At 32.2% G+C, this 20,080-nt stretch overlaps 1 protein-coding gene across 6 annotated transcripts in view; it reads right to left on the minus strand.

Moving 5' to 3' along the window:
* LOC124994817 (bifunctional heparan sulfate N-deacetylase/N-sulfotransferase 3) overlaps window positions 1–20,080 on the minus strand; it is a 198,852-nt gene that overhangs the window by 17,255 nt on the left and 161,517 nt on the right. For all 6 annotated transcript variants that reach the window (XR_007110553.1, XM_047567074.1, XM_047567077.1 and 3 more), the window contains 5 exons: window positions 19,300–19,396; window positions 13,585–13,708; window positions 9,649–9,823; window positions 6,670–6,840; window positions 5,178–5,287 (listed from right to left, as the gene is read on the minus strand). Coding sequence is in view for 5 of the 6 variants with exons in the window: in XM_047567074.1 (XP_047423030.1) it covers window positions 5,178–5,287; window positions 6,670–6,840; window positions 9,649–9,823; window positions 13,585–13,708; window positions 19,300–19,396 (677 nt within the window). In the remaining variant the exon portion in view is untranslated. The remainder of the gene's footprint in view (window positions 1–5,177; window positions 5,288–6,669; window positions 6,841–9,648; window positions 9,824–13,584; window positions 13,709–19,299; window positions 19,397–20,080) is intronic.

Here is a 20,080-nt window from a genome sequence, read left to right on the forward strand (position 1 = left end):
TTTAAGAGAAAAGGTTTTGGTGTGCCATGGAGTGATTATTTTTAGGATTCTATAGCTATAAACCATTTAAGTCTTTTCCAAAGAAAATAATCTCTTCTTTTAGTATGAGAATTATATTAAAGTAACTGCACCTATAAATGGGATTTTCATGCTATAATTACAATAACAATAATAGTAGTATGTTAAATTTATATTTGTTCATCAAAATATTTTGTATTTCCCTATTTGAGCCTTCATTATAACCCTCTGTTAATCACATTATCATTACTGTGACCAAAATACTTGACAAGAACAAATTAGAGGGGGAAAAGTGTATTTTAATAAGACTATCTCCTTCATCTTATATGAAAATATTCATAAATTTTAAGTCCATTATTTTCTTTTGTAGAGTTTAAAAATAAAAAGTCAAACTTCATCCACATCTGTGTATTACAAACTCCAAAGTTATTTAAGAGAAAAGGTTTTGGTGTGCTATGGAGTGATTACTTTTAGTAATCAGTTCATAATTTCAAAGGTTCAATGGTTGATGGACTTCATTACTGTGGGTCTGAGGTGAGGTAGAATATCATGGCGGAAGGGCATAGCAGAGGAAAGATGCTCAGTTCATGGTAGCCAGAAAGCAAAGAGAGTGAGAAAGGAGCCAAGGAACCACGGACCAGATATAGTTCCCAAGGACATGCTCCCAGAGACCAACTTCCTCTAGCCACTCACAACCATTAGAAATATATGAGGTTTCAAGTTTCACCAATTCTTGATAATATCAGTTATTATCTTTTGGATTATAACCACTTCAATGGGAATAAAGTGGTATCTCAATGTGCTTTAATTGCATGCCTCTATGATTACTCATTTATTTGTAATGTGAAATTCAGTAAGTCTAGAGATAGATTCTGTTCATACCAATGTCTGATATAACTTAAAAAACTCATTTTAAGCTTTCAGTTTTTTTGTTTTTTTTTTTTTTTTTTGGTGGTGCTGGGGATTGAACCCAGGGTCTTGTGCATGTGAGGCAAGCACTTTACTAACTGAGCTATATCCCCCGTCCGCTTTCAGTTTTTTTAATGAAATTTTTTTAGTTGTAGTTGGACACAATACCTTTATTTTATTTCTTTATTTTTATGTGGTGCTGAGCATCAAACCCGGTGCCTCACATGTGCTAGGTAAATGGTCTACCACTGAGCCACAACCCCAGCCCAAGCTTTTAGTTTTTGAAAGGAAGTACTTCCTGTTGATAGACTAGTCATTATTAAAAATTTACAATACAGTTTTTCTCTGGTTCTTATGACAATGGGAAGAGCTTAAGATTGGTCAGTGTAGGTTCCAGAGATAGCTGATTTCCAATTCTGCCTCCTTAAACTATTTGCTGAGTAAATTTTGACTTAATTTTTTATGCTCTAGTTTTTTTCACCTGAAAAATGGAGTTAATAGTACCTCTTACATAGTTTTATGAGGTTATATACAATAAATTAACTAGTATATATAGTAAATGTGTTTAGTAAATATATTTATTTTCACTACTTAACATTTCTAGGAGCTCCTTCATAGGTCATCTAGAGGATGAAGGGATTTTAGTTACTATGACTATAGTTTTGCTTTTAAAAAAGCCTTTATATGGTAGATTCTTACCCAAACTCATCTGCAGTGCATTGGGAAAGAACTCCTGGGCTATATAAATTTGGTTACCATGGATGTGGTATTAGAAACATTTGAAGTCTTTCTAAATTTGAAGCATCCTTTATGACTTAACCAACTCTTACAAACAAACAAAAAAATACACACACACACACACACACACACACACACACACAAAATAAACCCTGTAGTCTGTGACTTTCAAATTCATAATGCCCATTCATCAAAGTTTTAAAAGTAAATCAGTATATTAAAAATTTATTTATCACAGTCTGGTTTCATTGAACAAATATATTAATGAACTGAGAAATGAGATGCAGTTTCAGTTATTTAACTAACAAGTATTTCTGAATTGAAGAATTCTGTCATGGACATTAATGACTAGGTGATGATTATGACTGAATGAATATATTAGTGGCAAAATTTAAAATTTACATTTTTAATTTTAATTTATCATGTTAGCACAATTCATATCAAGCCTTAATCTTCTTCCTTTCTCTTTCTGCCCCTCTTTTAAGGCAGTATGCATTTGTTTCAATAAATACCCTGAAAAAATTATAGAATGTAACTTACTTTAACTGAATGGGAAAGTTCCAAAATGTATTGTTTTAAGGTAATAGTCCTCATTTCAAATCACACCCACTCACTGAGAAAATCAGATATATTTTTACATAATCAATACAACTTTTAAAACCCATTATGTCAATACAAGATAATTTTAAGATCTCAGACCATCCATTTAGTTGGCATAAATTTTAGAATTCTTAAATATTTTCTTTAGCAATTATGGAAAGGAATAAACAACATTCTGACAATGGTTTTAAAAATAGTTTTGATAGTAGAATTTGCTATCCTAAAAATAATCAGTTTAAAGACTTCTTAAATTGGAGCACTCTTTCACGACAAGAGAGGATAGTAAAAAACAAAAACAAACAAAAACTGTGTAACCTAGTTTCATTCATTTATTTTATTGTGTATAAAGCACTGTATTTAAGTGGTTGGTTGAGAATTTATATTGGATGATGAGTTTACTACATTCTTAGAGGTCTTAAGCTCAGAAAAATTTAAACAACAAGGAGATGATATTCATTATCATAGCAGGAAATACAAAAGTACATAAAGCAATACAAAAGTATATAAAGGATCTCTTAATGACATTTATGAGAATATACATTTTGTACTCATAGCCATCCCAATATTTCCATAGTACCACAAAAACAACTGTCAGAGTTACTCTAACAAGAGTAACTAAACAGTGAGGACAGGATTTAGATAAACAACTGCAAGTTCTATGGGGTGAAGGAAGACTACTTTAGACCTAAGAAAATGACATAAAACTTCCAAATATTCTAAAAATGCACTACTGGTTTTTCTCAAGATGTGTTAGACCAACCGATGATGGACAAGAAAATATGAAAAGAAACTAAATAGAAGTGCATTATCTCTATCAGTAGAATGAAAGCATAAGTAGGACTGCTGGACCAGAAACTGTAGTTTCAGGGACTGTACTTATCTTATCTCACTACTTTACCCATTGAGCTCCCAACCAGGTGAGAGAATAAAATAATGGGTAATTTTAGCTGGATACATTTCAGGTCTGAAGTGATCCACAGTCCTTTGTATACAGTATGTTGCTTTGGTATTAATTCTGTATGTTGACATTGCCTTTTCTCAGCAGTGAAGTTGGATAAAAAGCTTGCTGCCAAGCTGGATACAGAGGGGACAGGTCAAGGACTATCCATACAAAAAAAGTGATTATGTCTTTATAGAATACACCACTTCTTTTTTTCTGAAATACAAACCTTGTTATATACTCCATAAAAAAGACCCAAAGATAAGTTCACTTGAAATAGAAAACTATTTAGAAAGGATAACGCTCTCTTTTCTAAGAAATACTTAAAAAGATATAAAACAGAAAGAGGACTTGAACTGTAAACTCACTCAGCTTTCTTTAAGGTTAAGTTGAATGTTAAATATGAAGTATAATGTCTATAAGTAATTGAACTAAGCTCTACAAAACTTGGGCAGTACTAGTAGAAAAGAAAACACAGAAATTAGTAGGTTAATAGTAACAGCTAGGAGCTGAAGAAATAGCTCCTTCTGGAGAGCACTCGCCTAGCATGTGCAAGGACCGCAGTTCAAATCCCCGGTCCCTTGGGGTGGGGGGGATTAGTAACAACTAAGTAAATGACTCTCAGGAAGAAAGCTCAGTACTCTAGAATTCCACCTACTCCTTTATCCTTTAAACCAAAATGTCTCTCTTACATGTCTCTACATGTGTTTTTTACAAATATATCAGTGTTTTATGCTTTTCTGTCAATCCTTTATAACAAAAGATTCCAAAAGATAAAATAAATCTTCCTCACACTTTCTAAATTGACATAGAATAAAGAGCATAATAAATTGGAAAAAGCAGTTGATCTGATCTATAGAACTGAATTTTACACTGACATAGTGAGTGAATTCCATAATTCAGTCATTTTTAGTTTAAAGCTCAGTTCACGAGTAGTCATAAAATTAAACTATATATATATATACATATATATGTGTGTGTGTGTCTGTGTGTGTGTGTGTGTGTGTATATATATATGAGTTTTGTTGCCCATCCAACTTTTTATTTTCCAGTTGATCTAAACAGGAGATAGGAAAAAATACAAATCCTCATAAATCTCATTGCCAACCATTATAAATGGTCAATGTAAGACAGGCATCTGTTTTAAAAATACTAAATGGAAGTCTCATTTAAAAATATAGTCAGAACTAAGGTGATGAAAGAGAGGCAGCCAAAGTGGAACATTTATGGAGGCACTCACTCTCAGGCATATGACAATTCTGACACTGAGGGCTTTCTTAAATTCTAATGCACCTGTTGAACCCAATGGAGTCAAATATCAAGATCAAAGGAAACCAGCAAAAATAAAACAAGACAAAATAAAACTATCCAAACAAACAAACAACAACAACAACAAACCAGTGCTGTAACTGCTGAGGTCTCTGAAGAAGGGATGACAGGGTCACATTTAATTTTGCATAAAGATGAAATTTAATAAATGAAAGTATGTATTAGAGCAATAATAGTACTTCTTTCTCCCTCCCTCTCTCTCTCTCTCTCTCTCTCTCTCTCTCATTCTCTCTCTTTCTCTCTCTCCTTATGCTGTCACCTATTGGACTATTTCTCCCTATATGAAATTGTTTCTGAAAACTGCAAAAAAACCCAATCCAAAATCACCTAATCTCTTCATACTTCCAAGAAGTTCAAATATTGTCTGTTAAATGGGCCAGCTCTTACAAACTTATTTCAAGGCTACTTTTGAGGTTTGTTGTTGGTTTTAAGACTCACAACTATTTTTTTCTCTTCTTTCCTTCCAGGAGAAATCTGCATGTTTAGGAATCAACAGACAATTTAGCACCTTTCTTCATCACATCATTTTGATTATTCTTCCCCAAGTGGTTAACATGTAACTGACCACTGAATCACCAAACTAGTTTCTTTAAATTTGTTTCTATGCTGAAAGTTTAATTAATTAATAAGAATAAAAACTTACGTTAAAGCTTCTGAGTAATTATAATGAGGAGAGACTCCTAGAAACTTCTGTACTTCATCCATCACTGTAGCAGGATCAGTTCTTAGTTGTTGCCCATCGATAATTAGCAACTAAATTACCAAAATAGTAATAATAATAATAATAATAATAAATCAATTAATGTTGAAAAAAGACATGTTAACTGTAAAACAAATTTCTGCACTCCCAACTTATTCAGAGACAAGGTCCTAAGGGCATTTGCATGCATCATTATTAGATACAATCACACAGTCCTTGTTAATGATCTGAACAAAGAAATAAATCATGCTAATTAAGCACACTCATTTTGTTATTTAAGAAGTCCTACAAACACTTTAAAAGCAAAAACCCAATTGAGGGGACCAAGGGAGCTTAGAAATTTAACTACAAAATCACAAATATAAGCCAAATTTTTTACAAAGGTGATTATTTCATCATTGATGTTGGAAAGGAACACTGTGGAAAAGAAGGATGTTCGTAATAAGCCCATTTGTAGTAAGAAAGAAGACCTGTCATTCATTAGTAATTCTATTGAGTATAGCAATTTAAAATTTGAAGAAATACTTTGATAATTCATATGGAAAAGAAGGCAAGAATTCTCAGAGAACCTGGGCATAGATATAGTTCCTCGAAAAACTAAGGGGAAGAATTTGTTAGTATGATCAGAGTGGACCCAGCAGGATAAAATGACTAAGGTCAGAATGAAAGGTGACAAAGCCTGTAAGGCAACTCTGGCCCATAGCTATTTTCCAATATTTCTATTCAGTCTAGATTAGCATTGTTTAATAGAACTTTCTGTGATAATAAGAATGTGCTATAGCTGTGCTAACATGTGGCTATTGAACATTTGAATGTGGTTAATGCAAATAAAAACTGCAGTTTTAGTTTCATTTAATTTTAATACAAATTGAATTAACTGTAAGTGGTAACAACTATCACATTAGACACTGCAGTTTTAAATATCCAAGTACACACCACTTCCGACATCACACTAGACTTTTTATACGAGCCAAAGGATTTGATTTGGTAACCTAAGTTGATGCCAGAAAAAAAAAAAAAGCAAGAAATGTGAGAGAAGCATAGGACTTCCAAAAAAAATCAACAAGGTGGTACAGAAGCAAAATAATGACACTTAATTAAGCAAAACAATATTTGCCTTGTTTAGTGAAGAGGCTCCCTTCAAGCTTTATTTATGTCAGAATAAGAATCAGGGATCTAATCAGGAAGCTATTGAAACTCTTTACAATCAGGCAAGGCACCAGAAAATGGAGCAGGGAAAATTACTCTGAAATACTTTCAGAAAATTAAACCGTTTTTATAACTCTGCCTCTATTTTTCTTTGCCACAGTTCATTATTTATAAGTAAGAGGTAAAAATCTAGTAGTTTTAATGAGTAAAATTTTCCTCTATCCTTGAGGCAAAGTCATCAACTTAATGAGATTGTTACATGATGTAAATCTTTATTGCTCCATACCTGAAAAGGGGGGAAATAAACAAGCCATCTCTCAATGTGGCTGGCATACCACCCAGGGACCAAACATCTCTTCTGCAAGGTTTTAAGCTCCATGGGTGCACGGGACCCGGCTGAGATTACTTCGTAGAAGCTAAACTTCAGAGCTGCAGGGTCTTCATGTGATCGCTGATGCTGATGAAAAGGTGGATAATTAAGCTAACTTGAACCATAGGCATAAATAATTAAAAACCAATCTTTCTGACAAGTCCTAAAGCTAGAGGAAAGAGTGCCTCACTGCTGAAGAGTTATTTGTTTTGAAATTAATAAAGGATGAAAATGTTTGCTTGGAGCATCAAAATTTTAAATTATGACACTGATAAGTATATTTTTTAAAGACTTATTTGGTAGAGATTGAATTCTTATTGGTAGGATTCCTTAACCAACTTTTCTGAGTTGTTTCCTTGGTGTATGTATTTTATGTGAAAGTAAACTTTTGAAAGCTGCATTATGTCCCCTTTTTAGCCTATAAACAAAACATTCATCATGCTCAGTGAATATTCATAAGACATAAGCACTAATTCTGCCAAATAGTTTTTGTTCCTCCTAGTAATGTAGTTTCTAGACCAGGAAAAAAAACAACAACAACAACAATAAAAAACAATATAAAACCCTATTGGCTATTCAGAATGGAGAAAACTACTGAAAACTCTGACATGTACAAAATCCACAGACTTTATCATGTTGCCTATCATCTGAAAACCAAGATTATTTTATCTAATGGTAACCTTTGCAGTGAATCAGAACCATTTATTGTGCAGAAAATTCAGAAAGCAGCAATCCAAATATGAAAATGTTTCATAATGACTAAGATTCCAGTCCATGGACTAGAGAAAATCACCTTTTCCTTAAGTTGACCAATAAATTCTCAGGCTTACTGGTGAATTTGTGGATGCTTACCACATCTAGTTGAAAAGCGAATTTGCTTCAATTGGGATTCAAATTACTATACTACAGATTTTACTAGACTTTGTTAAGGCTTGCATTTTACCCCTCTGGAGTGATTTATTTGCAATATTTAGATCGTTTTGTTAGTTTGCAAATTTGAAACCTTCTTTTTCTGTAAATTTCCAATTTTTCAGGGGCTAAGTGATTGCCACGATCCAATTTTCTTCTGTCTTTTTGAGCCAATTATGACTTATTTTCCTTTTCTCCAGATTTTGGGTAGAAAAGCTAAAAAGGTGCAAAATCAAATCTGTCAATTTTCAGTATACTTAACTAGGATTCTGTTTTGTATGACTCTGTCCCTGTCACAAAACCTCTCCCAACAACCTCTTCTTCCACTTGTGAACCTGGAAAAACTGCTTTTGTTAACTGAGGTGTCTTGGTGCCAAGGAACTATATTCTTCAATTTAATATCATAATTTCAAGGAGTTGGGTGTCTGAAATTATTTCAATGGAACATTCCACCCACCCCTGCCTGGAGAATCTAAGCTATGTGGGTCACTCAGAGCACAGAATTATCTTATATTCAACTCCCTTGCAGAGCTTAAAGAATTTTTGTATACACAATATAACATATTCATCTTAACTTCATAGTTTCTAAGAAGTAGAACCCATAGTCTGCTTTGTTAGCCTGGCCTGATAATAATTTCTTTATACATAGTTATGTTTTGCCCCTCTCAGACCACTCCATATTTCAACTTCACCTCAATTTCTCTCCTTATAAATCCTTCACTTCTTTAGAGAATGTGCACTGATTCTTCTGGGGTCTAGACATCTCTGCTGTAGTCAGTTAATCAATCTAACTTTTTCCCTGTAGTCTTTAAGATGGACTTTATCACAGAAGGAGTCCGTCAGTTCATCACCTATTTCTTTCTAATTTATATTGTTATTTATACATACAGAAATTTTTCCAATTATATGAAAAACATTCTCATGTATAGCAGCCAAATTTATTAACATGTTCAAATCAGTTTTAGAACAATACTTGGCATACAGTTGTCATTAAAATTATTGATCAATGGATGGAAATATAAATAAGAGGAAAGTATTTTTAAATTTAAAAAATGAGCAATGATAACAAAGGATCCTGGGGGCAAGACTGATTTTCTTATATTTCATTTTGAATGCCTTTTATCAGAACTTTCCATTTGGTCATTAAAATATCCCTGGGACAGATTTCTTCTCTATTATTTTAATGATTTATTAAATAAAAATGTATTTTATATACAAGTATTATTACAGTCTGTTTAATTATTTTACAGTAATAATATTTGTGCTGAGTTCTCACCATCATCAGAGAAATAATGACAATGACTATACAAGAAAGAGACTTACAGTAGGTTTAAACAGATTGGGATTCCAAGGATGAAGAATTCTTATATAAGCTTTGCCACTAAGTTACTTCTAGAGTACAAGCAGTTATTTAAGTTCTTTTGGAGATGGGGCAATAATTTATGCATGCCTAAGGTCTGTTTCTGTATATAAAATTCTACTGGAACACAACCATGCTCTTTCATTAACATATCCTCTATGGTTGCTTTCAAAATACAATGGCAGAGACACACAGAGAACTTATAACACACAAAGCATAAAATTTTTCTATTTATCCCTTTATAAAACATAGATGAATTGAGTGAATATTCATGACTTTTAAAATGCATACTTAAAATGCAGAGCTATAGAAGAACTTAGTGTATGGAAATAGATGTATATCTCTACATACATACATGCAAACAAGTACATATTTTGTCATATTTTAATTTAATTTATTGAATTAACACATTTTATTAAATATATTAATTAAATAAAAAATTAAAAGGTTAACACAGAAAGTTAGTTTCTTTAGGAAAACAAAGGAAAAGTCATCTACTTTTCTGCTGATACCATCCAACTAGCAGATCTTCTCTTTTGTTAATACCTGAGATAGAGGTTATCGCTAAAAACGATATTCCATTGTCCAACACCCCACTTCTCCCAGTTAGATTTGCTTACTCTTACCTGGTACCAGGAGTATGCTCGGTCTGATGGGTCAATGAGAATGGTGATGATCTTGGCTTTGGGGACCAGGGATGCAGCTCTTTTAGGAGCTTCTTCTGAGTGGAAGTAATTGGCACTTTTCTCAAACAGCAAGTCAGTAGTAACATTAGATGGAACAGGGAAGAAATCCATATACCTACAAAAGGAATATTTTTCTCAAAATAAGAACCTGTTTTATACTTATATCCTAGTGACTGAAGATAACAGAGGTGTTCCACATTTTCATTTGTTTCCTAAACAAAAATTTTCCTTTAAGGCATTGTCCTCCAGAGTTAGCAAAGGAATGTCCAAAACACTATAATGCCTTTTGAAAATGTTTTTCTAAAGACATTTTGTTTGCTTAATAGCAAAAAAAAAAAAAAGGTAACAGATAACAAAAATGTAGACACAGAATGATCAAATAAAATGACAATCAAATGATTTAAAATGTATGTAAATGTATTAAATTAAGACTATACAGACAAAAATCAAACTATTCAAACAGAAGGAAAATATAATGAAAGTAGATGATAGACTCAGTTCAAAGATATTTTATAGGAATTAGAGAAAACATTTTCTACTTTATCATAATAAAATAATTTTATCTCCACTGGTGTGTTGTGCTAATGTTATAGTTAATCATACAGCAGAACATATCTGTTGTAAACATTGTTTATTTGTTTCTGTCATAGAGAGTCATTTACATCTCTCTTTGGAGTAATTACAATAAAAGATTTAAACATATGTATATATTTTCAAATATAAAACCCTATCCAAATTCCCAATGTTACAATTTGTATTTTATCTTTTATACTCTATTTACTTGCAGCGCTTAAAAGGGATAGCTGTAGTCTCAAGCACTGAAATGGAGGATTCTGCGATTCTGCTTCATGTTTTGTATTAAAGGATAAAAGTTGTCAAGTATAATGAACTTAGCAGATGATCATATATATTTCTAAACCAAAAAGGGACAACTTTTAGAGGAAAAGGAATTCCTTAGAGACTTCCATGGTTTCTTACATTTTATAATAATTGTTTCACTCTCCAGCACCAACCCCTTCAATTCTTAAGCCACCATGACTGTGGGCAAACAAGAAAAGGTAATTCAATAAACACTGAACTGAACAATCATTAACATGCATGGGAGAACCTCTTTTTATAGTGTGTTGTTATCTTTAGAATGAGATCATGTAAGACTTTCACAGAATTTTCAATTGTGAGATCTCATAGTTTCACATAACATTTGTGGTGAGATTCTAGTTGTTAAAGCTTTGCAAACTATAGCTAGTTCAACCAAGTGATGTCTTAACACTCAGAGGAGTAAAGAAATTCATTTATGTTTTCTGGAAATTGCATTGGTGGTGATAGGTCATTCTGGCCTCCTTTCAGAAAGAAAGAGATATACAAAGCTTTTGGGAGAGTTTGATCTGGTGTCTTCTGGTATACAATCGAGTTACAGAGGGTAACACATTTTGGGATATTATTTAGAAGCTTATGCTTGTTGCAGGGGTGTCAAGGTTATCACCAATGAATAGTGGTGACCTGTTTGATCCAAGTTTGCTTTTGAGAAAGATTCCAAATATCACCAAAAAAAGAGCAGAGTTTTTGAAATTATATAACTTTAAGTTTCTAAAAAATTGTCCTATTTTCTCAGCATTTCATAACTGAAACAGTTTAAGTTTTGAAATCCTACTTAGTTCTGGATGTTGGACCTATACTGTGTTGACACTCAAACAGAAGGTAATATATTATCACCTATATTTTCACAATTTCTATAGTAAAATGTTGAAAAAGTGCTATACAGTATTGAAAAAAAGTCAGATCAATAAACAAAAAGAATTCAGGTTCATATTTATAGAATGGGACCTGAATGCTCCCCAAACAGGCTCACTGTTGGAAAATATATATTCAGATTATCCAAAGAATAAGCAAGCACACCAGGATGTTATAGCAATTTGGGGGTTAGAAGTGAATGCCTGCCTTCCTCAAATTTGCTACTTCTATTAAACATAACACCTCAGCATTTTTTTCAACCTGAAAAAGTGTGTTTTGTTTTTGTTTTGTTTTGTTTTGTTTGCAATACTCAACATTTATTTCCTATTTGTGTTGACTCTGAGTAATTTACTTGATTTTACTCAAAGTCACATTATGACTTTAGGGATTCTAAATGTTAACAGAATTGTATAGCTTTCCACACCCACTCCAACCTTCCACTAACCCTCATATAACTCAAAATAATAATACCAACGGATAAAACATTAAACTTACAAGCATGCATAACTCAAATGTTTTTCTGAGAAGGTCTGATTGCAAATCTCAACTATTTTGTTAAAGATAATGTTTTTAATTTTTATTTGCCCTACTTTTTTAGTACCATAAGCTGTTTGTCAGGTAAAGTAGCCCTAGTTTTATCCATTTCTCCAAAAATGCAGATTCAAGCATCCAATAACTGCATCTAAGTTAATTCTTTAAATGATCCTGGATTCTGAGACACACAATCTTCCACACCTTTTGGAACTATGATTCTAAAATGACAGCTAAGTAGTTAATGTTTCATAAAAGAGGTCAGACCAGTTTGACAAATGTAAATATTTGAAATTGTGTGCAAAGCTACACTTAGTGCTATATATTGAAATTTTGCAGTTACTATTTATTTGAATTAATTGCCTTTAGTAAATGTATACTTTTGTCAATCAAAATGTTTGTATTTGGGGTAATTTCAGTGAGTTATACTTAAAATCCTTCATTGCTCTTTAGTTTTCTATTTATTTAAGTCCTCTCTTTGTAAACAGCTTAAGAGACTTTTTTATTTATATCAGAGTGCCTATACACATTACTAGCTTATGATCAAAAAGGTTTTATTTGATACAATACATAACAACAAAAAATTGATTATTCCCACAGTCAAGCAGCAGCTGAAGTAACTGATGGTTCTCAATTCTCCCTGTTATTATTTAACACCAAACAATCAATACCGAGTTCTCTATAAAGAATTGGCAGTGACATATATAACAATTTTAACATATGTGAATTGTAGTGGGTACTCAAATTTTACTCAATCCATTACTTTACTTTTTCAGACTACCCACAAGCAACACTTTAGGTGGTTGGTACTTACAAAATTGAGATCACGTAATCGGACAAAACAGAGGTTAACATACATGACTCTTCATGCTAAAATCAATGCAAAATGTTTATGTTTATACTCTAGAATTATCACATGAATTTCACTCCTTTATATCACTCTCTGTCCAGCATTTGTCTTACGAGCAAAACCTCTAGATTTTTATTTCATGATTAGAGTGTTACATTGTACCATCCATTTCTACTATATACTAGTTTCTATGTATCTAAATTTTCACAATTTAACTATTTTCTTCAGATGCCTAATATATTTCCAATTTCAATTCAAAGGTAAAAATATAAATTTCATATATTTTTCGTAGAGTTTTTATTGCTTTTATTACTCATGACATACACTCACATTTATATTTCTATATACTTATTATTTTGCCTTTTATACTAAAACAAAATAAAAAATGATATTCATGAACCATAGCATCACATAATGAAAAGTGCACAAGAGAAAAATATGAAAATGTTTTCTTAAGAGTACAAAGGAATGAAATTCCTGGGTATCATGCTATTTTTTTAATTTCATGTCTGCAATCATCATCACAGAAAATTGATATCAATTGAAGTTACACATGGGTCTCATGAAGCAATGTCACTCCATATACCAGAATGAATTTGTTATGAATGATTTCTGTCTTCCTTCATGTTATTTGATCAATTTCTAAGGCACAGAGGGTAACTCTTATTTATGGATACAAACTTATATGTTTCTAAATATTAGCACTATGTTTATACTGTGAACAGTACATAAACTTTTAGATTTATACTAATAACCCATCTTACCAATCAATCCCCCTGTGGTAGTTATTTCTATTAAAGAACTGTACCTCCTCAAAGGTTTTTGGGCTGGGGGAGTTGCTAAGGATGGAAGGATGCATAACCAGGAACAAAAACAAAGCAGTGGTACCTAAAATGACAAGAGGAATTTAGAAATTAATGTAACAAAAAGACAGTTTCCACTATTATCATTTCAAAGTCATTAATTAATTAAATAATGTAATAATCCAAACAGATTCATTATAATTACTCCTTGAATTAAACTTAATAGATAACCAGCACTGAAAAAGAAACAAGTTCTAAAAACATGGAGATAAAGGGATGTGAGATGCCTCTTTCAGGGATTAATAGAAGCAGCTTTTGATTTTAGTTCAGTCACTAATTTGGTCTGTGACACTGGTTTTCAGCTTCTCTTGTTTCAGTTTTCTTAAGTCCTTGTATATTTCATGTGTTTTCTCTGAGGATGAAAGACATAATGGACCTGAAGATATTTTAATCTTAATATAGTGCTATATAAATATAATGTCATTAGTCAATATATCACATTACCAAAATGAATAGTTGGGTTCTCCTACAAAAGTTCTTCCTGAGGTTGATGAAAATTAATTAAACATAATTTGATCTTTTAAGAAGTTTGCATAAACTTGAGTGTTCTTTCATATCTTTCATACTTACAAAAGTAATGTAGCTATGGCTTTATTTGCTAAATTTTGAAAAAATTAGTACCATTTCTTATTGACATAACTTAAAATATTAACATTGTATTGAACACAGAATTGCGTATCATAGGTGTCCATGTATATTTGCAACCATTGTGAAGCAAGGGTGTGAATTTTTTTAAGTGAGCAATGTCATAAGCTAAAAATTAGTATTTTATTAGTTTAAATTAAGAGGTAGAGCGTGCAGCTTAATCAGATATCTACAAAATAAAGGAAGGCAGGTTGAGTTCAGTTTTTCAAAGATTTAACCGTGTACTTACATGTGAGTGTGTTTATAAGATCATAACACAAAAATATTTCTGGACTACATATTCAGTACTTCTAGGAGAAAAATATACTATAGATTCTACTTCTCTATTCTAATGTGGTTTACAGTTTATAAAATCTGGTGGAATAGGTTTTGTTAATTGTATTTGAAGTTAATACACAGGAATAGCAATCAGACATGGCCTTGCAATATTTTTCTCACTTGGAGAAATTACTGTTCTAATTTTGCTTTGTAATAATGTCACATTGCCATGTGCACAAAAGTTTGACCTTTTTTTTTTTTGCCTTAAAACAGACAATTTTGTTGGTTATACTTCAATACAGCTGAGGGGGATTATACAATGTTCAATTTTTTTAAAAAAAGATGTGGATCTTTAGAACGATAGACTTTATACAAAAGACAAGAACTAAAGAGCTCAACATTTTCACCATGTTCTTAAGAAGCTGTAAGTATGAGTCTGTCATTTTCTCTATTCCATGCCACAGGATTCTCAGCTGGTATCTGCAGCCCAAAAATAGGTCACACTGAGATCCTCTGTGACCTTTATGATTTGGAGGTGGAAGGATTGCAGGTAGGACTGCCAGGGGTAGGGACTGAATCCATTTTAACCCCAAAATGGTTCTTTAGAAATAGCCTCATGCCCTTTTTGCTGTCTTTCATGTAAAATACCTGCTGATCTCTCAAAGAACCAGTTTTTATAATCAGATTTAGTTATGGAGAATTTGATTTTACTTTGTATGCCCTTTAGGCATCCTGCATTTCTTTTTTTCTTTTTTTTAATTTTTTTTTTTTACTTTTACAGACTGCATTTTGATTCATTGTACACAAATGGGGTACATGTTTTCATTTCTATGGATGTGAATGATGTAGATTCATACCATTCATGTAATCATACATGTACATAGGGTAATGTCTGTCTCATTCCACCATTTTTCATACCCCTCCTCTCATTTCCCTCAATGTTTTGGTAATTTTTACAGCTTGATGACACATTGAAATGTCTTCAAACTTAAGAGAAGCTCTGGGAGTTCTCTGTTCAGTTTCTTTTAGTTTTCATCCTTTTTTTTGGGGGGGGGGGTGGCGAGATAGGGTACCAGGAATTGAACTCCCTGGCCCTCTTTTGTATTTTATTTAGAGACAGAGTCTCACTGAGTTGCTTAACACCTCACCTTTGCCGAGGCTGACTTTGAACTTGTGATACTCCTGCCTCAGCCTCCTGAGCTCCTGGGATTACACAGATAGTTGGGACCTATCCTAGTGCACCACTACTGTGCCCAACTCATCCGACATTTTTTAAGAGAAGATTTTCAACATTTAAAAAGTGGAAGGGATCATACAGAAAATACTTCTACCTGATGCTTAGAGTCCACAATCAAAAGTTTGCAATATTTGCTTTACTACATATCCATCTATTCAACTCTATCTACCCACCATGCCATCTTCCTTTTTTAAATTTTTTATTTTATTTGTTCTAATTAGTTGTACACGACAGTAGAATGTATTTATACATTTTGATAGATCATGCATACAGTATAATCTCAGTTTTCTGATTATGCATATTGCATATCACATCAGTCATGCAGTCACACATGTATATGAGGTAATAATGTCTGTTTCACTCTATCATTCCTTCCCCCTTATTCCTTCCCCTCTCTTCACTCCCCTCTAACTAATATAAAGTAACTCTATTCTTCACTATCCTCCCACCCTATCGTGAATTAGCTTCCACATATCAGCGAAAACATTCAGCCTTTGGTGTTTTGGGTTTGAATTTTCTTATGTCTCTGACAAGTTTTCTTTAGTATTGGACTTAAATTCTATCATATCTATCAACCAAAAAAAATAAAATTACTATTTTTCAAATAATTAAATATTGTCAAATAAATTAATTGAAACAGGTAATGTTTCTAGATTACATCTAAGCCAAACAATGAACACTTTATATACAATCACAAATAACTACAGGGGATAAAATATAGAAATCTATGATATATGAAGTAAAAGTACCCTTTACAAGTTTAACTTAAAATAGTGATCTTCAATTTTCAGCATGTATTAGATTCACTAGAGGGCTTGTTAAAATACAGATAGTAGGGACCTGTCCCAGAGTTTCTGGACTGAGTTGTACTATGGTATGCCTCAAGAATTTGCACTTCTAACAAGCTCCCTGATGATGCTTAGGCTGCTGGTGTGATGGCCATCTTTGATAATCACTGAATTAGAAGAAATGTGAACCAATACACAAAACTTATTGGGGAAAAAAGTTCTATAGTATTTGAAATTCATAGTGAAGTATAAAGAGTATGCTCTTTGGAGTCCGGTAAATCCTAGGGTCAAAAGTTTTATATCTAGTACTTACCAACTTTGTGAACTTGAACAAAAAAAAATTTTTTTATTGTAACCAAATGGGATACATGTTGTTTCTCTGTTTGTACATGGAGCAAAGGCATACCATTTGTGTAATCATAAATTTACATAGGGTAATGTTGGTTGATTCATTCTTGAACAAAAATTTTTTAACCTTTCTAAGTATCAGTTTTTTGGTTTGTGTACTGGAGAAGAAAATACTTGATCAGGGTCAAGTGAGATAATCTGTGTGGAAATACTACCTATTTAATACCATAAGAGAATATTTGTAAGGTATGTTAAAACATAAATTCATTGGAATATGATTCAGAATTAAAATAAGAAAATATACTAAATATGCTTTATCTCAATAAAATAGTTGAGACACCATTTAGAAGAAAGCATAAGTCCTTTTAATTAATTAATTATTTGTGGTGTTAGAGATATAACCCAGGGCTAAACGAATGCTCTACAAGCACTCTGACTCTAAACTATACTCTCAGGCCTAAGGTCTTGTCGTTGTTCTTGTTGTTTTCAATGAAAATAATAAATATTTATAAAGATAAAGATAAAAAGTACAAATATTATAATATGAAAATAAACATTAATTCTTTTCTGAAATGTTTTGGATAAACATTCTTTTCTGATTTTTATTTTTAAGAATTATTATTTTTTAACAGAGTTTCATGACCAGCATCAATTAGAAAAACAGAAAAAAGATGAATATAATGTAATTATTTTGCATAGTCAAAAAAGGTAATCTATCAGTGGTCAAAAAAGTAGATCCATGTTTTTGAATTCCATTTTTATCCACACGTATTTTTAAGACTGGATAAACTGTTTTGTACATATGTTTTGTCAATATTAAATCAACTGCATAATGATAGACATACACATTTTTAAAAAAACTGTGTCCCTTTAGTTTTTATTTTTTGTCACTTATAAAACACTAAAAAATATTTGACTATCCAGATGACTAGAAATCTATACAAAATTATCTAGGAAAATACTTCTGACAAAACTAAAGTTAAAAATAAGGTTATTTAGTGTGGTGCAAGCCTGTGACTCTAGCAGCTGAAGGAGGACTATGCAAATTCCAGTTCAGCCTCAGGAACTTAGAAAGATCCTCAGCAATTTAGCAAGACCCTGTCTCAAAATAAAAAAAAAATAAAAAGGACTGGGGATGTAGCACAATGGTAAAATGATAAAGAGACCCTAGGTTCTTTCTCTGGTAGCATACACACACACACACACAAACACACACACACACACACACACACACGTACACACGTGTGGGAAAAGAAAGCTATTTAGTTCTTATGGGACTGATTAGAGGAAATCTTTTTGTCTAATTAAAATATTCAGTTCCAAACAAGGTTGATGGATATAGATAGCATAGATGAATCTTAAAAGTATCATGCTAAATGAAAGAAGTTAAACACAAAAGGCTATATACACTGTATGGTTCCATTTATATGGAATTCTAAAAAAGGTAAAACTACAGTCATAGAAAGTGGTTGCCAAGGAATGGGATAACTGGGTCAAAAGGTGGGTTCATTCCAAGTATTCTGAGGAATCTCCACACTGCTTTCCAGAGTGACTGCACCAATTTTCAACTCCACCAGCAATGTAAAAGTGTGCCTTTTTCCCCACATCCATGGCAGTATCTATTATTGTTTGTGTTTTTGATAACAGCCATACTAATTGGAGTAGGATGAAATCTTAGAGTTGTTTTAATTTGCATTTGGAACCACATTTTGACCCAGTTAACCCACTCCTCGGTTTATACCCAAAGGACTTAAAATTAGCATACTATAGTAATGTAGCCACATCAATGTTTATAGTGGGTATGAATAAATACCTTTGTTAGCACAAACTTTTGTTTTATGTATAGGAATTCTGCTTGTCAGATATCTTTTAAATTTTTAAGAAATAGCCATCTCTGCAAAATATTGTTTACAAATAAATTATATCAGGGAGATGGCAGACTAAGAACTATTGTTCTGGAGGGGTTTATTGTAGAGTGCTGGGTATTTATATGTATTCCTCTTGACTTTTGACAAAATCCTGTTGCACTTTCTAAACACATGATTAGTTTTGCTTTTAGAAATGTTAATGTTTTCCAATGACGATCTTTGGGGAAAAAAAATGATATGTGCCACCAAATTAATTGCTGGATATTCAAACTGTATGACATCTACTTCATTCTTTTTATGAAAAAAAAAAAGAAAAAGAAAAACACTTTGACAAAATACTTAAGTCTATTACTGAACTAAACAAAGATTATGTAAGATAATATTATTTATCCATTGATTTTATAGGAAGAACTCACTGTCTAGTCTTTCATATTTTTACACTCTGGTTAATCATAGCATTAAAAGTACTTACCAGTTTTCTGGGGTCCTATTACCAAGAATTTAGGTAAGCGATCACAGGTTTTTTCTTTAGACCATATGTCTCTGTGGCGTTTGTCATCACAAGGATTCTAATTTGGAGAAGAATATAGAGATGTATTTGTGTGCGTTTACTGTGTATCATCATTTTCAACTTTCATCCTTATAGCTGTCACAGGAAAAAGCAGAATAAACAAGGAGGTTTCTTTTGTTTTTTAATTTTTTTGGAATTGAAAGTCCGTAAGTGGTATGATGGGTATGTTAGAGCAATGCCTTTTCATACTGAAACTAAGAGTGAGGAGGTGGGAGAGGGATATATTTCCATTTTGGATATACAATCTCATAGTATTGAGAGTTTAATTTTGTTACTGGCCAGTTCTATATTCTAAGTTTTTACTTTTTTTTTTCTTCATAGTGAGCTTGCTGAATAGAGAATGTACTTCCTGCCACCAACCTAAATAAATAAATGAAATATAAGGTGTCAGACTTTTATTCCAAGTAACTTTAAGCTTCCCTGATGTGCTTCGAAGGGATAGGGATCTAATCATTATTATAATATTTAAAGAGACAGTCATTCCTCAGATGCCTTCAATGATTGGCAATGTATACCTAAAAATGTAACTTTACAGACAATGATGTTTAAAAGTAATACATTTAGTCAAAGGGTAAAATAAGGGTGAATTATTACTTTAAGATTCTGTTTTATATCTATAATAACTTAAAACAAATACCCATGTGTAAGATAGTATCTAGAATACCCTTTAACTTCAGAGTGT

This window comes from Sciurus carolinensis, chromosome 10 (assembly GCF_902686445.1).
Source record: "Sciurus carolinensis chromosome 10, mSciCar1.2, whole genome shotgun sequence".
NCBI classification, from domain to species: Eukaryota; Metazoa; Chordata; class Mammalia; order Rodentia; family Sciuridae; genus Sciurus; species Sciurus carolinensis.